The sequence below is a fragment of the Tinamus guttatus genome, unplaced genomic scaffold, assembly GCF_059628265.1.
Source record: "Tinamus guttatus ecotype Peru unplaced genomic scaffold, ASM5962826v1 Tinamus_guttatus_pri_ptg000035l, whole genome shotgun sequence".
Lineage (NCBI taxonomy): Eukaryota > Metazoa > Chordata > Aves > Tinamiformes > Tinamidae > Tinamus > Tinamus guttatus.
Window position 1 is genome coordinate 711,466 of NW_028288569.1, and position 24,834 is coordinate 736,299.

Sequence of the window (24,834 nt, forward strand, 5' to 3'; positions counted from 1 at the left end):
GGCTCCTAACAGGCTATCCTGGAAGACCTGGGCACTCTCTGTGGGCACTAGCTGTGGGTGCTCTCTGCAGAAAACAAATTGATCCACAGAGAGATTTCCCTTCAGCCTCCCAGCCAAATCTTCAAAGCAAATGAATTTACCCAAATGAGAAAATAACAGCTGAATTTCCAGATTGACTCAAAACCAGCTGAGAGAGTTCAAACTTCAGTCCAATGCTGCAAGCATCTTTCCTAGCAAATGTAATGGGAAGAACTGGTGACTGAGTCTCCAGGCTCATTCTCTGCGAGTTGCTTTCTACTTGATAGAAGCATACTGACTGAGATTGTCTTCACTCCATTCCCACGCCCTTTTAGCTGCCTGCGAGACAAAGACTATATTATGCATAGAAACATAGTCATCTTCCTTCAAATCCTCATATTCAGGAGGACCACAGTGATCGAATTCTGGAGAATAGCAGTCATCAAGCACTGGGGGAAGAGGCTGATCAAAGTCTGGAAGAACACGCTGCTCAGATTCTGGAGGGATGTTCTCAACATGTAGGGCAACACACACCTCACCAACTGAAGCAGGAGGCTTTCCAGCTTTCATACCACTGAGGTCTGTCAAATCGAGTCTTTTTCCAGCTGGAAGGGAAAGGGTCTGCTGAAGAGTAATTTCCTTAACACCACTGACTGGACAAAGATTATGGCACAGACATATGACACAGACAGAGCCAGAACTGGGCAAAGGCCAGCACCAAGTGGTCAAAGAGGCTGTTGGAAATGACCTCCCTCCACCTCCAACCCTACAGCAGAAGAGAAACTGGAGGGAGAGGGGCCATGTCAGTCCCACACCAAAAAAGCTGCCAGCAGAGACACCAAGGCCTTTCTGAGCTATCACTCGTGCTGCATGCTCCCCTGCAGCGTCACTTGCCCACACACTGGAGCACTTCATCTGCAGACAGACCTTCAAAAGATATATAGAAGTGGTGGAGATGACAGACTTCTGGGCAAGCACAGCTCTACAGACCAGCACCAATGAGAGTAAATGCTCGCAGCATCACCGCTATTTATATCAGCCGCTCCTTCCTGCCTCTCGCTTGCGCAAAGCAGGAGCACGAGCCTGCGGTTACAGCAGGGCCGAGGTGCAGCACGTAGCCTCCGGGCTTGGCCAGCCCATAGACGCCGCAACCAGGGGGTGTCCCTCAGCTCCCACCACAGAGGTGCTCGCACGGAGCAGCCCCTGCTCGCAGCGCCCTATTGCAGGCCTCTCCGCAGCGCCCAGGCAGCAGAGCGGGCGGAACCACGACAGGGACAGGCACCTCGGTCAGACACAGGCTGAGCAGCCCTCGCAGAAAGGGCAGCAGGGGCAGAGATGGCCGACTGCCTCACGACACCGGGGCCTCACTGTCTTCCCAAAGCTTATCTCCTCTCCTAGCCGTGCATGGCTGCGGCTTGTGGGTTTTTTAATTTTTTGTTGTTTTTTTTTTCAAAGTCACAGGTGTCATTTCAGGAGTTTCTTGCACCTGGCAATTCCACTCATGTTGGGTGGGGGAACACAGGAAAGGGGCTTCTCCCCACCCTACACTCAGCTAGTGGGAGCAGGGCTCTGGTACTTCCCATAACCCCATAGTTTGAAGGTTGATTACAATTCATAGTACAATTCAGTGGGAAATTCTATTAAGGATCATCCTCCCCCCTGTTTGACATTTTACTCTAGTTTAGCTTTCTTTGGTTACTTGCTTTTGCTTCTAATTACCTTGAAAAGTAGTCACAAGAAAATATGCAGCCTGGTCAGGACAGGAGCTTTCAGCTATTGCTGTGTTAGCCTCTTTGTTGCTGCTCAGCAAACTTTCAATTCTTCGCTCAGTGGAATTTGTACCATCTGGTCCCTGTGCACTAGAGTTCTCATCATTTGCTGCAAGGAAAAAAAAACATATTAGAAAAAATAAATGCAGAAAAAAAAAAAAGATACCAACAAAGAAGTTCAGACTGCTGCTTCCAGGCTGACTTCTGATAGCCTTCCTTTAGACAGTCTCCTTAGGCTACTTCTTGGGCAGGAACACACATTTTCATAGCAGAAAAATAAATAAATTACATAGCTCAAGGTTCAGAGTCCAGACAGGCAGAGGAAATGGCTTTGGGAAACACTCCAATATAGACAGTTATGGCATTTTCACCTAAACATCATTACCATTTGTTCTCCAAATTGTAGCTCACTGAACTGAACATGCTACCCTCAGGCACTTGCTGATGAATGCAGCACTGCCAGGAGAATAACTGGTCTGGGGACCTGCCTTACATTAAGGCAGGAACTGACTACAAATTCTTCCACTAGTAATTTTGGGGGATCTAGACTGAGTCATATTCTCCATAAGGAATTGCATTGTTTAAAGCAGAAAGCAAATAGAAATGTTTATGTTTCCCAGCTGAAGGCAAGTTTCTGAAATTATTTCAGATTGTATTTACTGAAAACTCAAGAAAATGTAAATTGAAACCTAAGTCTCAGTCATGCCTCTCAAGGGAGAATACCAGAGTTTCACTTCACCTTACCCTCTACCTCCATCACTTCCTATCATCAGGAAACATGGCAGGGAAGGAGCTGAACATGATAAATCGCTTCACTGAACCACTCCAGTTTACGTGTGACACCTCTAGTGTTGCACTGCTCAGCTCTCAAGTGTGGGAATTGCTTATCTCCACATGACAAGCCATTCAGCTCCCTACACACCCACTTCTGACATGACAGCAGCACCTGATTCACTTTTCTCCCTGTAGATTGCGTTCTGGTGTTGAGGGAACAGGGTCATCTGTGGCCGAATAAGCCATGTGTGCCAAACAAAAGTCCACCTCTCAGCTAGGCTGCAAACTTCTCCTACTTAGTAGGAACCAAATGGCAAGGATCATGATGGGGAAGAGAGCAGGGAATAGAGGGAGGTAGGACAGAACATACAGAAGCACAGACAGAGGAAGGACCACTGCAATTAATGCAGGGGTTACTCTGCTCTGTGCTAACAAATATAGAGGGCAATTGGAAGAACACAAGAAGGCACCAGCAGTGCACAAGCAGTGAGCTGCTAACAGGGACCATAAGTCTCCGCACAAAGTTAAAGAGGACACAGGCCACTAGGCTTGGGTAGGAAAGATCTGAGGCTGCAAAAATGATTCATTATTTAAGTCGTCTTAGTCCAGTGCACATGTGATTACCCTGGTATTAATACTGTCAGCAGCTCTGAGTGCTGACTTTGAATCCATAAAATTTCAGATACTTTTATGCTAGAAAAAAAGTCCTCTCAATTACAATATTCATTTTAAAAAAGACAGTCAGACCTCACTAAATTGAACTCAGACAAATCCCTCCATATTCTAAGCTCCCAGTCCCTATAAGCAATGTGGGAAGGATACTTACCTGAACAAGGATTGCTTTTATCAGTTTGTTCAGGTTTCTTAGGATTTCCTCTCTCATCCGTTAGGCTTGAACTCCCATTCCGAAAGCTTGGTACTCTGGGTACTCTTATCCAAACTTAACCCAAATAAAGTAAAAAACAAATAAACACACAGGAAACATTTGCAGGAAGATGTAAAGGAGTTCATACTCAGCATAAAGCTCAGTTCTCAGGGTATACCTTATCTCCTACTAGGGAAATGTAATGCTGAGGAGCACTTAACTGAGGATAATGGCTTGGACTTCAGTGTCTCTCTCCACTCTGCACCATGAAGATCTCTCCATATTTTTCAGTTTCATCATACACCCCCAAAAATGCCTTTTTTAATCTCAGACCATGCCTACCCTGATTCATCTCCTCTGCTGTTTAGCCTTTAAGCTTTTCATGTCCCTATCCACTTCTTCCTATGTTATGAGACAAACTACCTTGTCTTCACTAACTGCCCATGTGCTGTTCCAACCCTGCCTCTGAGCCATGGAGCACTTCCAGGCAGTAACAGTTTCCCGTCAGAGAAAACAAATGTCTCCAGCTTCCATCTGGGTCACACAGACCTTTTCCTCTCTCCTTTCATTGCTCCAGGGACCTGCCATTCTCACTCCCATCATGCTCCAGTTTAGGTTTAAAATGACACACTTCGGTTTGGGTCTCCACTTTTGACAAAAATCTCACATGAGCCTCAGAGACAACAAGGGGCTCTGGGTACAGCTTCATCCACCGCCGCCATGGCTAAGCCACTTCACAGATGCTTGCCCACACGGCTCCAACAGCGACCTAGGTGCTGGCCTTGGGGAGGCCACATTATATTTACCTCAGCGTTACTAGCTTAGGAGTAAGCACAGGCCTCTCCCTGCTACTGGCACCTGCTGAACAGCTTTCCCAAAAGTGTCCAAACGCAGATGAGTTCAGCAGGACACCATCCCCAGCAGCCCCACCAAGCAGACATGAGCCATATTCTGCTGGCCTATGCCCCACCTCCAAACTACAAAATCATCTTCTCGCAGGCAATGCAAACAGTGGGGGCATGGCAACTGCTGGGACCCGCCAAGGCCTTGCCACAGGTCCACCTGGGTGCTAGCTCATGTACTTCTTGCAGGGTACCTCAGCAGCAGGCACCTCAGGCACGGGTGAAAGTCCTCCCAGCAATGTGGGGAAGCCTCACACAGTTAGTCACCAACACCGAGAGCAGTGTAAAGCTACAGCCTGATAGTCTTAACGTAACTCACAGTAGAAATTGCATGGTTAGGTATTCCCTGAAATGCAGAGAATGGCATCTACACAGGAATGGCTTAAATTTAAATAGAGTAAGTGTTTAGGAGGATTTCTTACCTGACCTGCGTTTGTAGTTCTTAAAATACCACATCAGCACAACCAAGATAATAATAATTAGAAATGCTTGTGATGTTATGAATATATAGAACAGTAATTGAACATACTTTCTTCTGGATGCTCCCTTCTGCTCTGTAATGAAAATTAATTTGTAAAACAACACTCACTTTACCTTCATCCTGTTGTATAATTTAACTTTATTGTTCTTTACTATTTTTCCTATGTCTTGTAAGTTCAGTATTGTCAGAAAGCTGACTTCTAAAACTAAAGGTTACCTTATTTATTTTCTTTAAGAGATTTGCAACTAAATGGGCTCTTTTCACATGGCATAGATGGGCATAGGTGGGAATCTATAAGCCATGGTACTGGGACAGACCTCAGCTAACAGCCTGGCTCTCCACTGTGGGGTTTTTGTTTGCCTCTCATCACTACCTCAGAAATCTATTATGCGTAGTTATAAGTACATAGGAAATTATATTCACATGCTAACCATTTCAGTATCACAGCATGCCTCACTTCTTACATTTGTGAGCCTCTCTCATTCTGTTTCTGCATCACAGAAAAATCTGAAGAGTGTATTAGTGATGGCTCAGAGCCCAAATAACACAAAATCAAAGCAGCCATATTTTACAGCATACAGTGCACTGTAGGCTTTGGAAAGCAAAGGAGGCAGAGAAGTCAATGCACTGATAGGCATTTGTCTGGAGCAAGGACAAAAGGGTCAAGGTATCGTCTCCCCACAACAAAACCCTTGTGAGCACTACTGCTGACAGCTGCCACCCTGCCTTGGGTACCAGGGAAGAGTGTAGAGCACTGAGAAGCTGTGCTAGCCCTCGCCGTCTTGTTTGGGAACTAGGAGGCCACCACTCAAAGCTATGTCAGCCCATGGACACAGATTCTGTTGGCATTAAATGAAGGAGAAGAGGTAGGCAGGAAACACAAAATACTTTTTACAACAGTTTTCATTATAATCATTTTCATTCAAATGAACTGTGTGTTCCTTGGTCAGTAAAAGCCTAATTTTAGCCCACACAGAAAAAGCCATACCGATCTAACTACACTGGTTAAACTATTACACTGCAGAATTAGAACAAAACTGGAATTGTAGACAGCGTTTAATTAGAAGTTTCTCTGTTTCCTCACCATGATGACCCTCACAGATAGGAAAGTGTATTCTTTTCTCAATCTGGGAAAAAGTTATAAACTCAAATTCAACTCAAAGTTCTTCTGATAGATCTAACCACCAATCATATGAAAAAAGGTATAGCATTTACTGGCTAAAAACAAAGAAGTACTTTTTATCTCACAGCTCCTAGCTTTTTTTTGCAAAACTTACTGGAGTAACAAACTAGAAGTGGACTGACTCTTTCTGCAATCTTAGGTCTTTGGCTAGAGCAGTTATACCAGCAACAAAAATTCCAGCTCTACTCAACATGGATGAAACCAAGACTAGCATTTCTAAGTGATACTCACCAACTTTCACATGAAAGGTGCTTTCATCTATCATTCTCCCATCTCTGTCATTCAGTTCTATAGAATAAATGCCCTGGTCACTCTTCTGAATCCTATCCAGTCTGAGACTGTAATTAGACACAATCTCAGACCTGTTAATATAGTCATCATGGTACCAAAAATTAAAGCCACTTGTCCTAGCGATTTCCATGTTTTCTTTTTTCCAGACTACCTGGAAATGTCTCAGATTCATCTCTGTTAGGTTCAAGAAAAAGGATCCACCAATAAACGCTGTGATTTCTTCAAACGTTTCCGTTTCTGAGGAGGGAAAACATATGTGCTCATTATTGGAGTATTTTACATTTCACACAGAATGACCACAGGAAGAAATATTCCTTGTACTTTTTCTTAATTGGAAATGTTCTTCATTTGTTATAGCTATTTGAAGCATCAACCTGAAATCAATACAGAAAGTTATTTAAGACTGCTTTAATGTGTTGACTTGTAATGAGATAATAACTTTTGCCATTTCTATACTACTTCCATTCCATGCGCTTAGAGAGCTTCTTCTCCACTACAATAAGATGGGCTCAAAGGTGGGTAATTATAGCTTAGTGGAACACTACCCAGACCTAAAAAATTTGCCAGTGCTGTCTGCATATGACCTGTACAAACCAAGAATGGCCCCTTCACTCTTTATATCTCTATTATAGTCTCTGCTTTGAATGCAGCACACGTGGACGTATCTGAGTTAGGGGTAAAATATCCATCTCCAAGATGTTGTTGCAGTAGCACAGAGCTTGGGGGGGAGCTGCCAAACCTGCCAGGGAAGGAGGCAGTGCTTAGCTCATTCTAAGGTCCAGGTCTGCATGGATAGTGTCATTAGTTCACCACAGCTAACCCTGTTCCTGGGAGCAAACTACCTCATGCCAGCTTAAAATTTTATCCTACCCACACCCTCAGACCATCCCACCCTCTGACGAGAGCTGAAGGCAGAAAATGAAGAATTGCACTGCATGGGCTGAAAAGACCAATGAGTCCCTGAGGAGGAATATGTGCAGGTTTGCAGCTAGAGCCTATATTATTCCTGGAAAAGGACACCTCTGATCCTTTTGTCACCCAAAGACAAACTACACATGCAAACAGTACACTGGCACCTACTGAAGACACATTACCATACATATGCACAGCAGGCTCAGACTTACTGGTCAGTTCCAGATTTATAATTTCTTGATGCAAATGCACACCATCCAGATCATATATTTCTGCCACATACTTGCCCATGTCCCCCAGCTGCATGGGGCACAAAGTCAGGCTGCCATTTGGAAATGCATGGGCTCTGTCACGGTACTTTGAAGAGATATTCACTGTCCTCCCTTTCACCCTGGCCACTCGCTTCTCATTCTTCTTCCAGATGACATCGATATACCTGTCTGGCTGCACGCAGTTCAGATCAAAAGTAAAGCAGTCACCAACAAGCCTTCTGACAAGATGCTCTGCTGAGAGAAGACATGTGCATATGAATATATATGTTTGGTTTTTGAAAGCTCTTACTACTTTGGAATAATTTCCACAGAGGCCTATAAGATATCTAGCGGGAACCTACTTGATGCCAGAACTTAGTTTTAAGAGAAAGGCAGGTAAATAATTAAGCCCCTGGACAAGTTTCCTGAGAACCATGAGAAGGACCATTTCCTTGTCACGCTGAAGAAGCAGTTTGTTTTGCTTTAGGAAGGGAAAACCCTAGTGAGAAGTCACAAGACATATCAAGAGTATCAGCACTAATTATAGGTAATAATTCCTAAGGACACATTTAGAATATTGTCTTTGGCACTGTCCAAAATACAGTAAGATTAACATTTTCCCTATAAAACTGGATTGTGACATTCACAACAGCTGCTCTTTCAGAACTAAGCGGAAACAAGGACCGTTCTACCTTTTGTCATGCCAAGTTGAATCTGGCACATCTTTAAGTATAAAATTACTGTAGTTTCAAGATGTGAATGGAAATAATTCCCATGAAAATGACTGCTTGCTTTTAGTAATTGCTTCTGGGCAAAGATTTTTTTGCCCTGGCAAGCAAAGTTTTTGCTTATCTGTGTTTAATTCTTTCACCCAAGTACTCTCAAATCAGTCAACACATTACTAAAGCCAAGAAGAAAAAAAAAAAAGAAAAAAGAAGTTTCTAGAGCCAGTCTTTTCTTCAGAAATCATATAATATTATTTTTGCATTCCTCAGTATATTATCCAATAGACAACAAAGCTGGTTGCCCAGCTTTGGCAAAATAAGATAGCACATTTATCAAACAACCTAGAACACCTCACATTTTTGTGTTTTGTCTACCTATCCAAAGGACAAACAAGGGAGTAATTCCTTCTCTGGCTCCAACTTCCAGAAAACTGAGGGAGGACATTAGCTAAAACACACAGTAAAAGTGTCCTCGCAAACAGTTGTGGCATCAGAATCCATTTTTTATTCCATGTTTTTGTATTGCTCTGGCTTAAAACAGAGGTGGCAAGTTCACATCTGGAGCACAGCAAGCAAAAATGCCTTTGACCCTCAGGCTGTGAGGAATGCAAGGCAGCCAGGATGCTTCCCTGGGTACTGGAAATATCAAGGGAGCAACATAAGGAGGAAACTCTCTCATTCATCTCCGCTACCATCTGGGAAATGCAGGGACTGGAGTGAAAGGAGACAGCAAAGAAAGGCAGTTACTTGGAAGACAGAGCAAGGCTTTGTTTAATTATTTGGTTTTTTGTTGTTGTTTTGGGAGGGGACCATGCAACCACGAGTACAGGGTGATGTTGAAAGTAAAGAAAGTGGGAAGGCAGAATAGAGCATAACCCTGACTAATCTTACACAGTACCCCTGAGGGGTACCCACCTAGTGTCTCAAAGATCAGGCAGAATAGGGTAAAGAGTCGTAATCAGCAGTTTATAAATCCCTAGATCGCCACATTATGCCACTGTGGGTCAGACTGAGTGAAGGCACAAGTCCTTGGAGCTTTCAGCAGATCCTGCTGGGTTGACCTAGTTATGTTAATATGGATTTCAAAAACAAACAAAAACAAGATCTATTTTTGTAATTTCAAAAAGTGGATAAAAATACAGCAAAACTGAGATTTAAAATAAAGTAGTCCAAAATTAGCAGCCAACAAACAAATTAGGAAGTTCCATAAGAGATCAGCACTTTCAGGAGCTTAAATGGTTGGGTCCAATTTAGAAGTCCAATTGTAGCATCTTGTTTTTATAGTTGTGGCACAAGTATAGGTGCTAGTTGTGAATACAACAAATGTTTTAATCAACAATATAATATACAAGTGCCTTGCCTCTGATGATCACACAAACTCAAAACCACAACACAGCCAAAGGCTGCCAACCATGGAAACATAATCCATGCAAAACAACACAAACACGGGCCTGATCCAGCCCAACACAAAGACAAGAACTTTCAAGTGAGAACTTACACCTACCCTGCACACGTAGCTGAAATACTTTTTGGTAAAGGAGATGCCCAGAGCTGTCACGCACCATCGCCGTGTACCTCCCCGCATCCTCTTTCACTACACTGCGAATCCTTAGCGTCCCATTAGAGCAGGCAGGAATCCTTTGGCTGGGCACTGTGTTGCCACTTTTCCATTGCATGAAGAGTGTATTTCCCTTGTACCAGGTGATCTGAGAAAGCTGGCCCAACGGGGGACATTCAAGATGAAAAATAACAGAGTCACACACTCTCTTGTCTACTGTTGTCACATCACTGTGAGCTGAAAATACAAAACACACAAAACAAGGTCATTATCAAACAGCCCAGCATAATTACAGCCATCAGACTGAGACACTGGAGATTACAGGAGTTTTGTCAATGTAGCACTTGGTCTGGGATTTGAGACTGAAAGCTGAACACTAAATTCTGGCTTGGCCAGGTGTCATAGTACTGTTCTTAGTAACATTGTGAGGCTGTATTAAACTGATCTTTAAACTCCTGTAAGTTTGTTTTTTCTTTTTTTTTTCTTTTTTTTAATGAAATAATGCCATTAGTGGCATAATCTGATTCAGGTTGAAGAGTATTTGGGAGCTTATGCTTCAAGCCATTTTTATTCTTCATAAATAATAATAAGGAATGATTCACAACTCACATTCAATTAATAATGTCTAATAATAAGACAACACTGTCAAATGCTATTTTTTATTAGCATTATCTTTCCACAGTGTCTCACATTACTCCTTCAACGGTAAATCTTTAAGAGGAAGATGTAGGCATAATTAGTTTGTTATTATTCTATTTTTAGTTGCCCGGCTTTTGTTCCTGCTCCAAATACACTGACATAATCTCATTAGCCAAGGTCTTTCCTTTTCTAGTGAAATCTGCTGCTTAAATGCAGAAAGTGAAAATGCTTTGGGAACATTATTTTGTTTCACCATAGAATACACCTAAATACTGCCCCGATCTTGCAACTAATAAACCCAGCAGCATAAATCTCCACGAATACATCCACACCAAAATGGTTTTTCAAATTAGAATTAAAGCATGTTTCTGTTAGAATATTATTAAATAAAGTTTGAATATTATAAATAAAGTTTCTTACCTTCAAGAACAACAAGTGCACACAAAACAGTTTGGAAGGCAAAAAGAGGTGACATTTCATGAATTATCTTTTCTTTGTTATTATATGCACACTTCCTTATGGATTTTTTTTCAGTGGGAAACCAGTCTAAAACACTAGCAAATGATGTGACTTGAAGGAAGTAGGGGAGCAGAAATATTTAAAGGATGGCTTAATTTTTTTTATCACTTCCTCACTGAATCAGAGCAGAGAATTCTCAGATAGAATAGGTATCTTTAGAAAATAGTGTGGGTTTCAACCACTGTGAACTCATCGGCTAAGAACTTGTGGGTAAGCTTCCCTTTTTTCCGCACATCACATCTGCTGTTGCGAAGACCAAAACTATCATCAGGCAACTTTGCACAGCAAACACACATTTGGAGAAAGGGGCTGAAGAGATACTGTGTGCAGAACATCAGAGCAAAGAGAGCTGAAATGGAACAGGAGATGTGCTTGTGTGTCTGCACAACTGCTCCTGTAGCCCTCTGCAAAAATACTGTTACACAAGTTCTTATTTGAGTTGACTTGATAAGGAAGGCAAGAAGTTTTATAATTAAAAGACTGAGAACAACTCCAACACAGAACTACATGGAAGCTATTTACACTTGTGAGACCTTCCCCAAGGAAACAAAAATTACATAAAGCTATGCCACCCCAAATAGTGCCACACATCCCACTCAGGTTCCGGCTGACATATACGACATTGTAATCAAATGATGCTGTAGGAGATATGCAAAGCACTTTTTGATAGGCCAAAGAAACGCGTGTGAAGAGGCCAAACTTCTGCTAGTGGCTACAGAAGTTTATGGCTCCAACACATCTCTGTTAGCTGAGTGCTAAACCCAGAAATCAAACAAAGCTCATTTGCCAGCTTTACAGAGAGTCTGTATATTAAGGTAAAACTTGCTTTCGCAGTATATGCATAACACCAAGACTGTAACTTGTGCAATACTCTTGACTGCACATATCTTTGCTTCCTCCGCAAGTTGCCCTTAAATTTCTGCCTCTACACACTACTCCGATACAAAGCAAGAAAAGCTGCACATAGGGCAGGGCTGTGTCTCAGATCCAGGATGAAAAACAAAATGAACAAGATTTCTGCAGAGGAAAGCATGTTGTCTCTCTCTCTGTTTGTCAAGCAATACCTCACGCGCAAACTTAGTAAGTACAGGGCTGTATAAAGTGCAGGCAACTGAGAGCCTTAAAATGAATGTCAGCTGATTCGCGCTGACTGTCCAAAATAACTGCTTGCAGCGGCTTGCACAAATATAGAAAACAAGAGATGATCTGCAAGGCAACGGTCTGAAAGACCTTAGCCTGACTGAAACGTGCTGCCATACAGGTCATCAACAAGTCAAATACATCAGGTGTGTACACTTAATCAGGGGGTCTCTGAAACGTCTGTTTCATTGGGTAGCATCTGTAAAGGAAAAGGCTGCACCAAGTGCTGGAAAAGATATTGCTAGCATTCCCTTCAATGACTTATTGCTACTTGTTCAATACTCTTGATTGAACTTGTCTTTGCTTCCTCCACAAGTTGCCCTGAAACTTCTGCCTCTACACACTACTCCGATACAAAGCAAGAAAAGCTCATGAGGTTCAACAAGGACAAGTGCAGGGTCCTGCACCTGGGGAGGAATAATCTCAGGCACCAGTACTGATTAGGGGTTGACCTGTTGGAAAGCAGCTCCGTGGAGAGGGACTTGGGAGTCCTGGTTGACAACAAGTTACCCATGAGGCAGCACTGTGCCCTCATGGCCAAGAAGGCCAATGGGATCCTGGCCTGCATGAGGAGGAGCGTTGCCAGCAGGTCGAGGGAGAGGATCCTGCCCCTCTCCTCAGCTCTGGTGAGGCCGCACCTGGAATATCGGGTGCAGTTCTGGGCTCCCCACTACAAGAGGGACGTGGAGCTTCTAGAGTGGGTCCAGCATAGAGCAACAAAGATGATTAAGGAACTGGAGCATCTATCTTATGAGGAAAGACTAAGTGAGCTGGGCCTGTTTAGTCTGGAGAAGACTGAGAGGAGATCTGATCAACATGTACAAGTACCTTAGGGGTGAATGTAGGGAGGATGGGGCCAAACTCTTCTCAGTAGTGGCCAGTGATAGGACAAGGGGTAATGGGTGCAAGTTGAAACACAGGAAGTTCCACCTCCACGTGAGGAAGAACTTCTTTACTGTGAGGGTGCCAGAGCCCTGGAACAGGCTGCCCAGAGCAGTTGTGGAGTCTCCTTTTCTGGAGATCTTCCAAACCCACCTGGATCCCACCCTGTGCCATGTGCTCTAGGTGACCCTGCTTGAGCACGGGGATTGGGCTAGATGATCTCTAGAGGTCTTTTCCAACCTCAGCCATTCTGTAATTCTGTGATACTTTCATTGGATGTGCATTTGACAATGAAATACAGGTTCATGGATCATCTTTGAACTTCCTTGTTCCAGCAAGCATGGAGAATGCTGAAGCCATAGCACTCTGGATAGCACTCTGAACGTCTGGATGGACAATGGGAGAGCTGTGAATGTTGTCTACCTTGATTTCAGCAAGGCTTTCCACACAGTCTCCCATAACATCCTCATAGGGAAGCTCAGGAAGTATGGACTGGACGAGTGGACAGTGAGGTGGATTAAGGACTGGCTGGATGGCAGAGCCCAGAGGCTGGTGATAAATAGGGCCAAGTCCGGTTGGAGGCGGGTGGCCAGTAGTGTCCTGCAAAGGTCAATACTGGGCCCAGTGCTCTTCAACTTGTTCATCAGTGACTTGGAGGAGGGCACAGAGTGCAGCTCAGCAAGTTTGCAGATGAAACCAAACTGAGTGGAGTGGCTGACACTCCAGGGAGCTGTGCTGCCATTCAGAGAGACCTAGACAGGATGGAGAGTTGGGCAGAGAGGAACCTTATGAGGTTCAACAAGGACAAATGCAGGGTCCTCCACCTGGGGAGGAATAACCCCAGGCACCAGTACTGATTAGGGGTTGACCTGCTGGAAAGCAGCTCCACGGAGAGGGATTTGGGAGTCCTGGTTGACAAGTTAACCCTGAGTCAGCAATGTGCCCTCGTGGCCAAGAAGGCCAATGGGATCCTGGCCTGCATGAGGAGGAGTGTTGCCAGCAGGTTGAGGAGAGGATCCTGCCCCTCTCCTCAGCTCTGGTGAGGCTGCACCTGGAGTACTGGGTGCAGTTCTGGGCCCCACAGTACAAGAGCAACGTGGAACTTCTAGAGAGGGTCCAGCATAGAGCCACAAGGATGATTAAGGGATTGGAGCATTTGTCGTATGAGGAAAGACTAAGTGAGCTGGGCCTGTTTAGTCTGGAGAAGAGAAGTCTGATAGGAGACTTGATCAACATATTCAAGTACCTGAGAGGTGATGGGGCCAGGCTCTTCTCCGTGGTGGCTGGTGACAGGATGAGGGGTAACGGCTGTAAATTGAAACATAGGAAATTTAATCTCCAGATGAGGAAGAACTTCTTTCCTGTAAGGGTGACAGAGCCCTGAAACAGGTTGCCCAGGGAGGTTGTGGAGTCTCCTTCTCTGGAGATCTTCCAAACCCACCTGGATGCCACCCTGTGCCACGTGCTCTGGGTGTCCCTGCTTATGCAGGGGGGTTGGACTAGATGATCGCTAGAGGTCCCTTCCAACCTTAACCATTCTGTGATTGTGTGATTCTGAAGACTAATGACCTAGGAGTACAGATTCAAAAGGAAAAGTAAAGAAAAAAGAATAGTTTATTTCAACACAAGGCATTCGAACCAATGGCAAGTGCTACACACACACACTCCCACAAAAAAGCCAGCAAATACAAAGAGTCTAAACCATGCACAAAGTCAGATGCTTAGAACAATCTGATGACGCCAGATGAAGAGCCAGGAAGACGTCGATGGCACCTGGAGGCAACATTGTTCAGCTTCAAAAGACCTATGCAGAGCACCAATGCCAGGCAAGCAGCTGTCCCAATAATGAGAAGCATCTTTTGCCATTACAAAGAGGCAGAGTGCACTGTCTCGCATGTGTTCACTGCAGTATCAATCTTGGCATTGTAGACCACATCTAGACCAGTTAAATAAGCTTCAAAAGTAGTGTGGGCCCTAAAGGCGTCCATTTGGTATTGGAGATTTACCAGTGATGACACAGGTCCTTTTCCTTTCTCCCTGTCCCGTTACATTGATGATGTTCTCTGTTACATGGAAAACAGGGAGCACTTTTATTAGATGGTAATTCAGTGAGCCTTTACATAGCCCACAATAGCCAGACTAGCACTTGCTGAATAGTGGTAGTCAGCCTTTTAGCCATAATTTCATCCTGGCTTCAAAACAGAAAGTTGTTGACTTGCACTATTGGTCATATTGATCTTGTTAACATCAGTACACCCAAAGTAATTCTCATGCTTTCATTAAGGGGGGAGGATATGCATCCAGTGCTCATGTGCATCTCTGCTTAAGTTGCTTTGTGTAAAATTTTGTCCTGCTTATTTGGCCCTCAAGCAACCAGTAAATAAAAAAAAAAAAGAGGCAAGGAAACAAACCGAATGCTTCTAATGCACCTTGCATGGGCTTATATACAGAATCTTTCTGTTGTACTAACTTCAATTATTCTCATACCCAGCTGCACGGTTTACAAAGTCCCATTTGTTAGCCCTGTTTTCTCAGCACCCACAGACCACTGAGGCCCAGCTAATTCACACACACTTTTATCTTTGGGCAGACAAGAACACATAGACAATTTCAGGTACACAACTTCACTTGAACTTGTCAACCAATCGGTTCGAGCTGAAATGAAGCTGCAGGGGTGCCCGAGGCTGCTAACTTTTTCTCTGCAGAACACAATTACCCTGCTGATGCCTACAAACTATGCATTTAAACAAATAATCACATTAATATCGTTCAATTCCTAATCTCCCATCACCTAAAATGAAATAATTCAATACCAGAGTGCCTGAGGGAGGAAACGGGAAAAGACTGCCCCCTTCAGTACACAACTGTGTCATTCCCCAAATGCTAGAAAGTAAAATCTTGCTTTCCTTGCACACAATGGAACACTTACCTAATTTGAAAACATTACGGAGGCAGAGCTAGTTAAAGCTATACAAACATCAAGCTGCAAGTTTTCTCTGGTGAAATATATGCCTTTAAATATGGATGATGATGCCTGCTTCTTCACTGGTCGTTCACCTTCCCAACTCTTCTGCGACTGAAGAAGACACACTACTGAGCCTATCCTGGTTGTTTTCTTGATGTGGTTAACTGCCTGCTACCCCTTTGTACACAGGACTATCTCAGAAGTACCCCACTACCTCCCAGGAAACTGCTGAAAACAAGCAGGCATAGCAGGCACATCCTCTTGCTTTACTCCTGCTTTTCCCTATGTTTTATAGAAACCTACTCATTGCCTTGGCATACACCTGCACCTGGGAGGGAACTGAGCTCCCAGTTCACTCTATATCTGACATGAACATACAGCAACAGGAGTACTGACTCGCACAAGCCATCAGAATCATAGAATCATTATGACCGGAAAAGACCGTTAAGATAATCGAGTCCAACCATAAGCCCTTCAACAATATGCTTGCTAAACCATGCCCCCAAGAGCCTCATCTACACATTTCTTGAACACTGCCAGGGATGGTGACTCCACCACTTCCCTGGGCAGCCTGTTCCAATGCTTCACCACTCATTCCATGCAGAAATTCTTCCTGAAGTCTAAGCTGAACCTCCCCTGGCACCACTTGAGGCCATTTCCTCTTTTCCTATCGGCAGTTATTCTGCAGAAGAGATCAATCCCCACCTCACTACAACCTCCTTTCAGGTAGTTGTAGGGAGCAATAAGGTCTCCCCGCGCCTCCTCTTTTCCAGACTAAATAACCCCAGATCCCTCAGATGCTACTTGTAAGGTCTGTGCTCCAGTCCCTTCACCAGCTTTGTTGACCTTCTTTGGACACGCTCCAGCATCTTCAGGTCTTTCTTGTAGTGAGGGGCCCAAAACTGAACACAGGATTCAAAGTGCAGCCTCTCCAGCGCCGAGTACAGGGGGACAATCTCTTCCCTGGTCCTGCTGGCTACACTGTTCCTGATACAGGTCAGGAGGCTGCTGGGCTTCTTGGCCCCCTGGGCACACTGTTGGCTCATGTTCAGCCAGCTGTCAACCAGCACCCCCAGATCCTTTTCTGCCACGCAGCTCTCCAGCCGCTCATCAGGCAAGCACTGCTTTGAAACACAGTTGGGCATTAAGAACACACTAACAGACAATGGTCACCTTCACTTACCATTGTGCCTGCTCTCCAGCCAAACACTAGAGACTATTCCCTCCTCACCACCTTAACTCAGGTGACCTTCACCCCCCCTGGACACTGTAGTGTCCCCCTTGTATGGGGCGCTCTGCACATGTGTGGAATCTCTTGGGTCCTGTAGTGAAGTGGGAGGGGATAGAGCGGTACGCGGGTGGTGGTTGTGTGGCATGACGCCCCGCCCTGCCGGAGCCCATGGGGTCCAGTAAAAACAGCCCCTTCCTTCCCAAAGGGAGCCTTTGGGAATGCTCCCAAGAACTACCTGCAAGCCAAGGCCTTGGGTTGGGCATAGCGGGGGAAAGAAGGGGTGGCAAAAGAGTCATAAATTAGTCCTTACTCTTCAGTGACAGAACTATCAAAGGAAACTGCGTAAGGAAGGAGGGCAGAACATGAAACAACCATGAAACAGGAGCTGGACAGACTTAAAAGGATCAAATAAATTGCTGGGCAACACTATCACTGAGAAGTGTTTTCCAAAGAAGTGTCACTGCCATCATCTCCTAAAGAGTGCTATCCCTTCCCCATGGAAAATAGGCTGGTGCAGGAAATATAGGGATTTAGACTGACAAGCTTACCTGTCTTTTAAAAGTATGACAAAATCAGCATCCGTTGAGAAATGTGTTGATGTCTAGTCTATTTTCCTTTGCTAGTCTATTTTCAGTCTTCAGTGGGGTTTTTTTTAATAACAGAAGTTTATGGCAATAAAAAGCGTGTATGCGCAGCTCTGGTATTTGCATATAGTAGCTTTGATGGCAGTTTTAATTCACGTCTGTCACAGGTGTCCACAAGTTGCCTGGCAGCAAGCTTGTCTTCTTTCTTTGCATCCATTCTTAAGAGTGCTAGCAGATTCCACTCAATACATTCTGCTCAAAGCAGCAGCAGCTCCTACCAAGACAGAGTATGAATACCTGAAATTCTTCTGTTGCACTCTGATGTGGAACATATTGTAGTCTAAAGAACATACATCCTTGAAACACAATGAGGTTACTCTGAACTACTGAAAAATGCAGCATGGTAGAATGATGTCACTGAACTATTTGAAAGTTTGCTTGTTTTTTCCATAAGCACACAGCTAGGATTGTGCAATTTAATTTAGGGCTGATGTATAACAACTGCTTTCTTGCCATTCTCCAATCTGGAGAGCATGTTTCCTTTCTTTCTTATTTCCTGAAACATAATTCCCATATCTAAAATTGTTAAAAAAAAAAAAGACTTCAAATCCAAACAAACAGAGGTCATCATCCACCTGCAAAACACTGCACTTAACTTTTTGTTGTGTTAACAAGCAATTTAATTAGGCTATAGAAAACTATATCACTGCTTTAAAGCTGAAATATTTAAAATAGTGTTTTCTGTCAAAAGAGCTTGAAGCCAAATAAAACAGCAAATTAGTCTTGTTCCTGTATTTTTTTTTCTTTTTTGACAGCTGTGCAGAATGTCAGTGCTGTATATATGAATGATTAATGTATCCCTCTGCACCAAAACCTCTTTAAGTGTAGATGCAAATTGTTGATCAATACATAAGCTTAAGGAAATAATATTCACTGGACAGCCACAATCTTCCAAATGCCTTGTAGACCTTCGTGCCTTCTGTTCAGATGGCAATTTGGCAAAGTGAAACTTAATTACTATAAAGACAGTTGGATAGATACGGCATTCCTCTAGGCACTACTTTACCAAGAGAATGGTAAAGCTGAAGGCTAGCTAGAGCTTACTGCAAGATGGAGAGCAGTTATTCCTGTACGTAGCACTTTATCTGTTGTAATTCTCATCTAAATTTTTATTGCTTTTTTCCAGTAAACTTTTTTATTAAACATGGTGTTTGAGTCACTTCTACTATTTAAGGTTTTTTTTTTTGTATTTTTAAGAAAAAACATTGTAACAGTCAATGCAAAAAAAAAAAAAAAAACTGATCAATCTTTAAACAGCGAAGTTGCTCTGAAGCAATAAAAATGGAGCCAAGGCTTGACCTGGTGCTGTTTCAGAACTAATGCAGATGTTCTTAAATTCAACAACTTTTTTTTCCAGGAGCATATGCCTAGATTTAGGTAGCTGTGCTCTAATAGTGATCTAGTAACTGCTGGCTTATTTTACCAAAGTGTCTTTGAAGCACTTTGCTTCTTTTTCTTGAAATGTGATTACAATACTGATTTTGTGCACTGCATTGCTTTGTATGCCTTTAACACAGCTAAACCATTTTTGGAAGATTTCTCACAAATTATCAACTTCCAGTTGCTGAGTTATCTGCAATCCATAACTGCCTACATCTTGTTGGGAGAATCACAGAAGAGTTGGTTGGAAGGGAAATCTGGAGTTCAGCCTCCTGCTCAGAGCACGCCGCCACCAACACCAAGTCAGGTCAGCCATAGCCTTCTCTAACCAGGTTTTGAAAATCTCTAAGGATGCAGACCCTCTCAGCAGAGCCTGTTCCTCTGCTACATTACTCAATTACTATTTTTTTCCCAATACCCAACCTGAATTTCTCAAGTCATAGCTTCCAGCTGTTGCCTTTGCTTTAACATCTACTGCGAAGGTGAAAAGCTTGCCTGCATCATCTTTGTACCTCTCTTTCAACCAGTTTTTTGCTTTTGTTAGTGGAAAAGTTTTGCTGAGTGCTTGAAAGCCCCTTTCTGTGCCTGGCCAGCCATACCCTCCTTGCCAGCCTGTTTTGTGTACCACTACTAAGCACATTGTGTATTTGGGTGTTTTAGCTTTTAAAACAGCTGGACAATTTCCTATAGCATAAGAGTGAAAAATCCCTTTGGGGAAAAAAAAAAAAAAAGTGGGGAAGGGGCAGTGTATTTATCAGTGAGGAAAGAGAAGACAGTGTGAAAAGCAGGTTGTTTTCGATCATGTTTCTGAGCGCAGCATGCCGCTACCTCCGGAAAGGTACCCGCGGCCTCCCAGCCTGTGGCCACAGAGTGTCTCTTTCTGTGCTCCAGCCCGCTCCCCGTTCCCGGACACCCCTGGGGAAGCCCAGGTGTCCCTCAGCAGGGCACGCGGGAACTGCGGCGCCCAGGCACACGGCTGCCCTCCGCAGCCCAGGCTCCTGGGGGCTGCCTCCTCCGGGGAAGGTGCCTCCCGCTGGATGCGGAGCAGCCCCGGCCGGGGCTGTGCGGCCTGCCCAGCGCTCTCCCGGCGCCCCAGGGCGGCCCCGCCAGCCGCAGCCTCACGGGCATCGCCGCAGGGCTCCGCGCACACGCCCGGGCACAGCCCCCGCACGTGCAGCTCGTCCCTGCGGCTCGCGGCGGCTGCCACCCACTGGGGTCCTCCGGGCACCCCCAAAGGAGCGCGGTGCCAAACGCCCGTGCGTCCCGCCCGCACGGAGCCCTGTCCGGGAGCCCCGCGCGGCTCCGCGGCGCAGCCTCCCGCCCCGCTCCGCGCCGCGCCGCTCCGCTCCGCCCAGGAAGCGCCCTTTGGCCGCGGAGCAGGAAGCTGCCGCCGCGGAGCGGGGCGGGCGCCGGGCAGGTAGGCGCGGGGCGGCGGGGGCGCCCGCAGGCGGCAGCGGCGAGGGCCGAGCCGGGGCGCTGCAGGCACGGAGCGTCCCGGGGACGGGTCTGGGAGGAGGCCGCGGCCGCCGTTGGAGCGCCGGGCTGTGCTGCAGCGCCCGGGGTGCCCGTGCAGAGGGCGCTTCGGCGCCCGCCGCCCCGCAGGAGCGGGCTGGAGGATCCCGAGCAGCAGGGAAATCTGAAAATAGGGGGCTCCACGCTGGGCTAAGGTGCGTAGCCTCTGTGCCTTGGCGCGAGAGGAATGCAGAACTGAGTGGTCCAAATGAGAAGCGAGTAGCTGCTTGTAAACCGCCAAGGTAAAATAAATTGTAGGAGCCAGCTACAAAATCTGTGTATGCCATCGCAGCGCTAATATCAAGGCCGCAGGGAGAACGTGGTGCGTATGGTGCATCCACAGGGGCTACCCGCTTTAGCATTCACAGGTATTTAGAGCAGGCACTCGGGTCACAATTTTTTATGGCTTCTTGCTTTTCCAAAATATATTTTTTTCATCTTCATGGTTCTGCCATTCAAGTTTCCAGCCTCTCACACTCTCTCTCTCCATCAAAATCCTTGCCACCCAAGGTCAAAGAATCCAAGACTGGTGGCCTTTTAATCACTAGGATCTGAGATGCAAACCTGTTTAGGTCATCTGAATTTCCTTGATTCCGACACTGTAAAGGTAATGCCCTGTTCCCTGTTGCCCCGTGTTAAATAGGTGCTGGTGATGGATGAAGTGGTCCAGGACAAGGTAGCCTTCAGTTTGCAGTGTTCACCTGCATCAGAGCCCATCTATCCAGTAAGTTGATTGCAACTGAAGCTGGAGTAGTTATCGAAAGTATAATATTCCCGTGGCTCAGCCATAAATAAACAAAGATTGGTAGCTTGAAGCAGAGGTCCCAGAATATGTTTTTGAAGTGATGCTAACTGGCATTTAGGTAACTAAAGATGAAATTAAAAAAAAATCCACAGTACATTTTTTTAAGCAGTATGCTTTAAAAATATCACCCGGTATGGTCTCAGCTGTAGCTGTGACTCACTTCACACTCCAGGCTTAGATACATCCACTTGCTTTCTTTTCTCTGCCCTCTTTAGTTCTCCCTTAAAAAAGCAAGTGTGACTTTTTTTTCTTCTCATTGTATTTCCACTGTTCTGAATTTTCTCTACAACAACTGCCAGTGCTTGCCCTCGTGATGCTGCCTACTAATGCTTGCTGTTTGGGGCCTTAAAATAGGAAATATTGAGGAGAAAATAATCCTTGTGTTTGATGCTGATGCTAATATTCCTCTGTCCAACAATTGTATTTGTGGTAGTTGTTGGAACTCAGCAGGTATGCGAAGCAGAGACCTGGTAGAGTCCTATCGTAGTAGACAACAAATATTGCCTATCTTATAGGGTTTTTGCTGGTATTTGCCTCAGCAAATACCCTCAGAGAGGGAAAGAGAAAAGGAGAGATGAGGTAGTAGAAAACCTGATTCTGGAGATTAAAAAGATATTTTTCATTTAAAGGAATGATAAATAATTTTAGAAGACTAATTAGCCTTGTGGCTGCCATATTGCAGAAATATCTGCGATTCACCTGTACATACAGATGTGGCTGGGTTTTGATGTTTATTTATATCTATGATTTCTGTCAACCACTGCTGAGTCCTGCACATCTAGCATATGTCTTAATATATATCATTTATATGAAGAGAGGCAACCTAGACTTTCCTCTAAGAAAAAAAAATCTGACATCGGATACCTCATTAGCCCATGGGATATCCATCTCTGTCAGTCATTCATTCTGTTCTTTTATGCAACTACTAGGCTTGTTCTCCATGTTCAGCAGTGGCAGTAGATTTTAAGACATACTGTATGACAAGCTCTTCCCAAATGTTCAGCTAACCAAATTTTTTTTTTTTTTTTGCTTTTGTGAGGAGGGTTCCTGATTGCTTAGCCTAGCCAGGATGGATGAAGAAGAAGAACAAGACCATGAGGTCTTGGAGGAGATGCACACAGGTGAGAAGTTAGATAAGTTCATAAACATGAAGCAAGCAAATGCTATTTGAGCTGTCACAGGGTTATTCAAGCCACTTTCTATCAGTCTTATGTTGTGATCCGCTCTTTGCCCTGTAGGGCAAGCAGGCAGCCTGTCCTTGTCAGTCCACTTTTAATATTCTGTCTTCTCACATATCCTCTAAAGAAGACAAAACACAAAGATTTCCTGGGGGCTAGGAAATGCCTGTACCCTTGTCCTCAGCAGTGCTAAGTGTGACACCTCTGCTCAGCTTTGCATGGTTAGGCTGGGCTCTCATAGCCATACAGCCTCTCTACTGCTGAACTTTTGTCTGTCACCACCCTTCACTTTCCTTTTTTACATGCAGAGAAAAGTGTAGACCAGGCTCCTTGAGAGAGCAGCTTGCCCATTCTGTGCCATGCCACTTTCCAGCATTATTCACAATTAGACTTCTGTATTTTTTTTCAGGTGATGAGGCAGGTCCCTTTCTGGGAGATGATGCAAATGCAGATCAGCCAGACTCGTTGGCAGCAGGGTGCAGGGGAGGAGAGGAGGTCTCGGGGGATAGCTATGCAAGTCAGCACAGTTCCCCAGAGGTGCAGATTGGTGGCAGTGAGAAGGAGGAAGAGGTGACTAAGCCACCTTGCTCTGATGGCAGCCTGGTGAAAAGACAGGAGAAAGGGCAAGCAGCAGCTCCACGACGAGCCCCACGCGCAGAGCGGCCCACCATTTGCTCCGAGTGTGGCAAGGGCTTCAGTCGGAGCATCCACCTCATCCAGCACCAGCGCATGCACACGGGCGAGCGCCCGTTCCTGTGCGGGGAGTGCGGCAAGGGCTTCAGCCAGAGCTCCCACCTCATCCAGCACCGACGGGTCCACACGGGCCAAAAACCCTACACCTGCGCCGAGTGTGGAAAGAGCTTCAGCCAGAGCTCCAACCTCCTCAAGCACCAGCGCATCCACACCGGGCTCAAGCCTTACGTGTGCGGCGAGTGTGGGAAAATCTTCAGTGACAGCTCCACCTGCATCAAACACCAACGCATGCACACAGGGGAGCGGCCCTACAAGTGTCCAGCCTGCGGGAAGAGCTTCAGCCAGCGCTCCCACCTCCTGCAGCACCAGCGGGCGCACGACGGGGTTCGGCCCTACGCGTGTGGGCAGTGCGGCAAACGTTTTGGGCAGAGCTCTGACCTCATCAACCACGCGCGCACCCACACGGGCGAGAAGCCTTACAAATGCAGTCAGTGCGGCCGGGGCTTCAGCGGAAACTCCAACCTCATCAAGCACACCCGCATCCACACCGGTGAGCAGCCGTACCACTGCAGCCAGTGTGGGGAAAGCTTTCGCTTCCAGCCCCAGCTGGTGCGCCACCAGAAGCACCATACAGAGCAGTTGGGGTAGAGGGTAAAGGCTCTGTGGACAGTAGGCAGGTCCCTGGTGCTGAAGCAGCTGCTCCCTGGGGCAGGAACACCCATTGGGGCATGAATGTTGAGGGTGGGAGTCCTCAGAGCCTTCCCCCTTCCCCTCTGGTTAAACCTGGGGGTGAGTGTTGCCCACACGCTCAAGCAGGGAGGGAGGCTGCTGCAGCAGGAACTAGTGCTGTGTGGTGGTAGTTCTGAGCTTCTCTGTAGGGGATGAAGACAAGAAAGGTGCTTATGGTACATTCAAATCCAGAAAGGAGAACATAGAAGTGTTCCAAGGATCAGTGCCTTTACTGTTATTTTCACTGGGAAGTGATTTTTATCCCTGTTAAAAAAAAAAAAAAAAAAGTAGAAAAGCACAGCTAACATCTATTACTGTGTCCTGTACAAGCTGCCTTGGGTTTGCCATTGTGATAAGGCCACAGCTTGGGATGATGGCTCCTGCTTAGAGTCTACATCTCCCGCTCGCCTGTACTGGTTTTAGGTGATGTTAGCATCTATTTATTTTAAAACCTCACAACGATATGTTGGGTGTCTCCACATACCCGTTGTAGACCCACCTGACACTCTGTTGAGGTCATGTCTATGGAACTGTGTTTTGCTGGGTTGTATGTTAGTTCATTTGACAGTTCCACACATCCTGCTGTTATTCGACAACCTAGTCCTCAGCAGCAGTTTTGACAATTAACATCCTAATAGGTATTTCTCTCAAATTCTGGTTAAGATGCTTTTGTGGGTGGCACTTTCTGAATGTTTTTATAAGGCTTTTTAAAGTATTTAGAATGATTTTTTTAATTGTGATCTTATAATTGTCAATTGATGGAGAGAAAGAGGATGTTTGAAAAATAA

At 45.3% G+C, this 24,834-nt stretch overlaps 2 protein-coding genes across 2 annotated transcripts; one reads left to right on the forward strand and one right to left on the reverse strand.

Moving 5' to 3' along the window:
- Positions 1–294: 294 nt before the first annotated feature.
- Positions 295–16,920, reverse strand: LOC148595988 (uncharacterized). The gene is made up of 9 exons (XM_088534170.1): positions 16,734–16,920; positions 10,789–10,938; positions 9,676–9,966; positions 7,408–7,701; positions 6,224–6,520; positions 4,751–4,882; positions 3,388–3,501; positions 1,738–1,896; positions 295–623 (listed from the first exon to the last, which is right to left on the reverse strand). The coding sequence occupies exons 1-9, from the start codon at positions 16,918–16,920 to the stop codon at positions 295–297; spliced, it is 1,953 nt and encodes a 650-aa protein (XP_088390296.1).
- Positions 16,921–22,475: 5,555 nt separating this feature from the next.
- On the forward strand, positions 22,476–24,004 carry LOC104571187 (uncharacterized). The gene is made up of 2 exons (XM_010218267.2): positions 22,476–22,567; positions 23,034–24,004. The coding sequence occupies exons 1-2, from the start codon at positions 22,516–22,518 to the stop codon at positions 23,963–23,965; spliced, it is 984 nt and encodes a 327-aa protein (XP_010216569.2). The 5' UTR covers positions 22,476–22,515; the 3' UTR covers positions 23,966–24,004.
- The last annotated feature ends 830 nt before the right edge of the window (positions 24,005–24,834 follow it).